General features: G+C 56.5%; 1 protein-coding gene across 1 annotated transcript in view; it reads left to right on the top strand.

Moving 5' to 3' along the window:
• Nucleotides 1–6,009, top strand: part of NAGLU (N-acetyl-alpha-glucosaminidase) — a 7,520-nt gene extending 1,511 nt beyond the window's left edge. The window contains exons 3-6 of the mRNA XM_008048829.1: nt 749–895; nt 1,039–1,124; nt 2,806–3,062; nt 4,592–6,009. Of these exons, the coding sequence (XP_008047020.1) occupies nt 749–895; nt 1,039–1,124; nt 2,806–3,062; nt 4,592–5,802 (1,701 nt within the window). The 3' untranslated portion in view covers nt 5,803–6,009. The remainder of the gene's footprint in view (nt 1–748; nt 896–1,038; nt 1,125–2,805; nt 3,063–4,591) is intronic.
• The last annotated feature ends 485 nt before the right edge of the window (nt 6,010–6,494 follow it).

The following is a 6,494-nucleotide window of genomic DNA, read 5'->3' as shown; positions in this document are numbered from 1 at the left end:
ATCCACTCACCTCAGCCTCCCAAAGCACGGGATTACAGGCTGAGCCACCGAGCCCGGCAGCAGGTGTAGTTTTAAGAAGCAGGGATTGGCCTATCGTGGTGGCTCATGCCTGTAATCCCAGCACTTTGGGTGGCAGAGGCAAGGGGATTACTGCCTGAGTTCACAGGTTTGAGTCCAGCCTGGGCCACTTGGCAAGACCTTATCTCTACAATAAATAAATAAAAAGTTAGCTAGGTGTGGTGGCATGTGCCTGTAGTTCCAGCTACTTGGAAGGTCGGGGCAGAAGGGTCACCTGCGCCCAGCAGGTCGAGGCTGTGGTGACTGTGAGTGTGCCACTGCACTCCAGCCTGGGCAACAGAGTGAGACTCCGACTCAAAAAAGAAAGGGAAGCAGAGATCCTCTCTCTCCCTGCTGCCCCCACATCCGGCCAGTCTCCTGGCCCTGCAGAGCCATGTCACTGACAGCTCTCGCTCCACTCCCTGTGCACTGACCACCCAGGGGCTGCTTAAGCTCCTGCAGCACTTCCTGCCCTTCCATGTGGCCACCCTTGTTCCCTGGAGCCTCCTAACACCCTCCCCGGTGGCACTCCATCTCCTCACCCAGGTGACAAATGTAACACATTAGGGTGGGATTTTGTCTTAGTACCCCTAGCGCCCAGCACAGGGAAGTAAGACATGTTTGTTGAATGACTAAGTGGATGCATGGAGATGAGTGTGTCCATAAGTGTGGTGATCGCCCTCCTCCTCAGGTGTACCTGGCCTTGGGCCTGACCCAGGCAGAAATTGATGAATACTTCGCCGGTCCTGCCTTCTTGGCCTGGGCACGCATGGGTAACCTGCACACCTGGGGTGGGCCCCTGCCCCGCTCCTGGCACCTGAAGCAGCTTTACCTGCAGGTAAAGGGATGGGAAGACAAGGGCCCAGGAACGGTGGTGGCCATCCTCGGGCTCTGAACTGGGCAGTGAGGACTCTCCCCAGGTACGTGAGGCCTCCCCAGGGTAGAGGGCCCCTGCTCAATGGCTCCCCCTGCTCCTCCCAGCATAGGATCCTGGACCGGATGCGCTCCTTCGGCATGACTCCAGTGCTGCCTGCATTCGCAGGGCATGTCCCCAAGGCTGTCACCAGGTGAGGTGCCCCCACCCTCACGCAGTTTAAAGAGGGGATGCATGCCCCTGTGAGACATCCCGGTTTCTCGTGTCTCTGGGCCTTTGTACATGCTGTGCCCGCTGCCTGGAGAAAAGCTTAAGAAAAGCTTAAATAAAGCCAGGTGTGGTGGCTCATGCCTGTAATTCTAGCACTTTGGGAGGCTGAGGCGAGAAGATTGCCAGAGCTCACGGTTTGAGACTAGACTGGACAACTTGGCAAGACCTCATCTCTACAATAAATCAAAAAATGAGTGTGGTGGGGTGCACCTGTAGTTCCAGCTACTTGGAAGGCTGAGGTGGAAGAATTGCCTGAGCCCAGCAGGTCGAGGCTGTGGTGGCCATGAGCATGCCAGTGCACTCCAGCCTGGGCAAAAGAGTGAGATTCCAACTCGAAAGAAGAGAGAAGCTTAAATAAAGCCAGGCGCAGTGGCTTAAGCCTGTAATTCCAGCACTTTGGGAGGCAGACACGAGAGAATTTCCTGAATCCAGGGGTTTGAGGCCAGCCTGGGCAATTTGGTGAGACCTCATCTCTATAATAAATCAAAAAATTAGCCAGGCAAGCTGGCACATGCCTGTAGTTCCAGCTACTTGGAAGGCTGAGGTGAAAGGATCACCTGAGCCCAGCAGGTTGAGGCTGCAGTGGCTATGACCATGCCACTGTACTCCAGCCTGGGCAACACTGCGAGACCCCAACTCAATACCTCAGTAAATAAATAAAATGGGATCTCTACCTACTTTCCCAAAGGGTTTGTCATCTTGGTCCCTGCACTCACCTGGCTCCCATGCTCATGGTGCTCAGTGCACACTGCTGCCTACCTGGCCACCCCTTGGACCCCCTCACCAGGTGCCAGGAAGCTTATTTGCTCATTCAGTGAATGCCCAGCCGTGCAGGGCCCTGGGCAGGCAACAAGGAGAGTGCCCTAGGCCCCGTCCCTGAGGGGAGGCATATTGGCAGGACATGCAGCACAGTGAGGAGGACGGGAATACACGTGGGCCCACTTGTGTGCTGGGGAGGAGGGGTAAGGGGCTCAGGACAGAGGCAGCAATGAACCGGGTCTTTTTTTTTTTTGAGTTGGAGTCTCACTCGCTCAGGCTGGAGTTCAGTAACATGCTCACGGCCACTGCAGCTTTGACCTCCTGGGCTCAGGTAATCCTTCCGCCTCAGCCTTCCAAGTAGTGGAACCACAGGTGCACACTACCATACCCAGCAAATTTTTTGATTTATTGTAGAGATGAGGTCTCGCCAAGTTGCCCAGGCAGGTCTCGAACCCGCGGGCTCAGGCAATCCACTCACCTCAGCCTCCCAAGGCGCGGGATTACAGGCTTGACCACCACACCCAGTGAGCTGGGACTTGAAAGAGGAGCCTTGTTTGTTTCAGCCCATGGGAGGGGAAGAGATAGGGAGAGCCATCTCTCAGGTGCAGGGCGCTGTCTCTCAGGGAGATAGCTCAGGCACACCTGAGGAAGAGGGAAGTGATGAGGGAAGGAGAGAAAAGGACTCCAGGCAGCGAGCACAGTATGTGCAAAGGCTTGGGGTCATGAGAAACCTGGATGTATTCCAGGAGCCAGAGAGAAGTTGTTGAGGCTGGTGGTGGTGGTGATGATGGGCCAAGACAGTACTGTGTGGGCTCCAGGAAATGTCTGCTTTTGCTCTCCACTAGGGTGTTCCCTCAGGCCAATGTCACCCAGCTGGGCAGCTGGGGACACTTCAACTGCTCCTATTCCTGCTCTTTCCTTCTGGCTCCGGGAGACCCCCTGTTCCCCCTCATTGGGAGCCTCTTCCTGCGGGAGCTGACCAGAGAGTTTGGCACGGACCACATCTATGGGGCCGACACCTTTAACGAGATGCAGCCCCCCTCCTCGGAGCCCACCTACCTCGCTGCAGCCACCGCCGCTGTCTATGAGGCCATGACAGCAGGTATAGTGCGGGGATGGGAGGGAAGCCCCCAGCCCTTGGAAAGATGGGGCAGCAGAGGTCAGTGGGGATGGGAGGAGGGACTGGAATAATAATACGTCAAAGTAACACACACCACTCTACAGTTTGCCAGGCGCGTGTACACAAACGTGCTCTCATTTAATCCCACTGTGGTTGAGACGTGAGCTCTAGAGCCTGATAACCTGAGCCAAACCGTGGTGCCACTTTCCTGGCTGTGTGGCTTTAGGACAAGTTACTTCCCTCTCAGCATCTCAGTTGCTGCATCTGTAAAATGGGGCTACTTCATAGGAACATAAGTGAAACTTGCCCAGAGGAAAGAGTCATTAAGTGCTAGCAATGAAAAAGAGTTTGACGCCTGGCACAGCGGCTCACTTCTATAATCCCAGCACTTTGGGAGGCTGAGGCAAGAGGATTGCCTGAGCCCAGAGACTTGAGATCAGCCTGGGCAACTTGGTGAAACCTCACCTCTACAATAAGTCAAAAGCATTAACCAGGTGTAATGGCCTGTAGTTTCAGCTATTTGGAAAGCTGAGGTGGAAGGATCACCTGAGCCCAGCAGGTTGATGCTGTGGTGGCGGTGAGCGTGCCACTGCACTCCAGCCTGGATGACAGTGAGACTCTGACTCAAAGAAAAAAATATTTTTGGTTGGATGTGGTAATCCAAGCACTTTGGGAGGCTGAGGTAGAAGGCGTGCTTGAGCCTAGGAGTTCAGGACCAGCCTGGGCAACATAGTGAGATCCCATCTCTACAAAAACTTTAAAAATTAGGCATGGTGGTACACCTATAATCTCAGCTACTCAGGAGCCTGAGGCAGGAGGATCACTTAAGCCTGGGAGTTAAAGCCTGCAGTGAGGTGTGATCGCACCACTGCACTCCAGCCTGGGTGACGGAGCAAGATCTTGTCTCAAAAAAAAGAAAGATTTTTTTGGTCTCTACCTTGTTGCAGGGTGGAGGTCAGGAGAGGTGCCCACAGGCATTAAGTGCCCACCCTGCTTCACACATGTGGAGGCCAGGCTCCTTCCTGCTGTTCAGGGGTGGGGTGGAGGGTCCCATTCCAGGGATGGCTTGGCGGGGAGGCCTCTGGGTTAGCCAAGAAGGGAGCAGAGGGCCTCAGCTTTCTCCAGCAGCACCACTCCAAGTGTGATCTAGAAACAACAGCGTCACCTCAGCTGTCACATACAGACATTCTCAGCCCCAGCCTGGACTGGAATGAGGTGCTCTAGAAATTCTAGAAGCTGGGACCTGGGGCTCCAGGTTCTAACAGCCCTTGAGGAATCCCACTGCCCCTGAAGCTTGATGAACACTTCCAGAGCTCCCCGTGGAAGGAGGGGGGACGGGGCGGCGTGTGTGTGACAGAGTGTCCCACTGGTGGGGGTCCCAGGGGAAGGCATTTCCTGGGATGGAAAGAGCCATCTGACTTCTCTGGGCCTGTTTCCTCGTCTGTGGATGGAGTAAACGTTTCCCTGGCCTCCTCTCCTCTCATCGCCCCCTTCTCTGCCTCCCCCCACAGTGGACCCCAGTGCTGTGTGGCTGCTTCAAGGCTGGCTCTTCCAGCACCAGCCCCAGTTCTGGGCGCCCGCTCAGGTCGGTGCTGTGCTGGGGGCTGTGCCCCGTGGCCGCCTACTCGTCCTGGACCTGTTTGCTGAAAGTCAGCCTGTGTACACACGCACCGCCTCCTTCCAGGGCCAGCCCTTCATCTGGTGCATGCTGCACAACTTTGGGGGCAACCACGGCCTCTTCGGGGCCCTGGAGGCTGTGAACCGAGGCCCCGAAGCTGCCCGCCTCTTCCCCAACTCCACCATGGTGGGCACGGGCATGGCGCCCGAGGGTATCCACCAGAACGAAATGGTCTATGCTCTCATGGCCGAGCTGGGCTGGCGGAAGGACCCGATACCAGATCTGGCGGCCTGGGTGACCCGCTTTGCTGCCCAGAGGTACGGGATCTCCCACCCAGAGGCAGAGGCCGCGTGGAAGCTGCTGCTCAGGGGAGTCTACAACTGCTCTGGGGAGGCCTGCAGTGGGCACAACCGCAGCCCTCTGGTCAAGCGGCCATCCCTGCAGATGAACACCACGGTCTGGTACAACCGAGCGGACGTGTTTGAGGCCTGGCGACTGCTGCTCACAGCCACCCCCACCCTGGCCACCAGCCCGACCTTCCGCTATGACCTGCTGGACGTCACCCGGCAGGCGGTCCAGGAGCTAGTCAGCCTGTACTACGAGGCGGTGAGGACTGCCTACTTGAGCAAGGAGCTGGTCCCCCTGTTGAGGGCTGGGGGCATCCTGGCCTATGAGCTTCTGCCCGCGCTGGATGAGGTGCTGGCCAGTGACAGCCGCTTCCTGCTGGGCAGCTGGCTGGAGCAGGCCCGGGCAGCGGCGGTCAGTGAGGCTGAGGCTGCCTTCTATGAACAGAACAGCCGCTACCAGCTGACCCTGTGGGGGCCGGTGGGCAACATCTTAGACTATGCCAACAAGCAGCTGGCGGGCCTGGTGGCCGACTACTACACCCCGCGCTGGCGGCTCTTCCTGGAAGCCTTGGTGGAGAGCCTGTCCCAGGGTGTCCCCTTCCAGCAGCGCCAGTTTGACCAGAATGCCTTCCTGCTGGAGCAAGCCTTTGTCCTCAGCACGCAGAGGTATCCCAGCCAGCCACGAGGAGACACCGTGGACCTGGCCAAGAAGCTGTTCCTCAAGTACTATCCCTGGTGGGCGGCCAGCTCTCTGTGAGACACTGACCATCCTGTGGCTGGGTTTTCTCAGATTCCAGGCCAGCGCAGGTTCCAGGGCCTGTAGCTAGACAAGCATCTCAGGATGACCCCAGACCTGGGGAAGGACCACGGCCTGCTGGGGTCAGGCCTGGGGGATTGGGAGAGCTGCCCTTTCCCATTGCCCAAAGTTTGGGATTAAAGTACTGTTTTCTGCCAATTTACTAAACCAATGAGTCGGTTTGGGTCTATCAGAATGAGAAGGCTACTGTCGTCATGTTTGGGAGGACGGGGGCTACTGCATGGACCCTGGGGTAGGGCTGGCTCTCCCTGCCCCTTGCCTCATCTTCCCTATTTTTTTTTATTTTTTGAGTTGGAGTCTCACTGTGATACCCAGGCTGGAGTGCAGTGGCACAATCACAGCTCAATGCAGCCTCAACCTCAGGGGCTTAGGCGATCCCTTCACCTCAGACTCCTGAGTAGCTAGGACTACAGGCAGGTGTTACCACACCTCACTAAGTGTGTGTGTGTGTGTGTGTGTGTGTGTGTGTGTGTGTGTGTGTGTGTGTGCAGAAACAAGCTCTCACTGTTGCTTGGGCTGGTCTCAGACTCCTGAAATCAAGTGATCCTCCTGCCTGGGTCTTCCAAAGTGCTGAGATTATAGGCACTAGCTACCACATCTGACCAGCTTCCCTATTTTTTTTTTTTTTTTTT

The sequence above is a fragment of the Carlito syrichta genome, unplaced genomic scaffold (assembly GCF_000164805.1).
Source record: "Carlito syrichta isolate Samal-C Ts95f unplaced genomic scaffold, Tarsius_syrichta-2.0.1 Scaffold126806, whole genome shotgun sequence".
Classification (NCBI taxonomy): Eukaryota; Metazoa; Chordata; class Mammalia; order Primates; family Tarsiidae; genus Carlito; species Carlito syrichta.
This window is presented reverse-complemented; position numbering and strand designations above follow the sequence as displayed.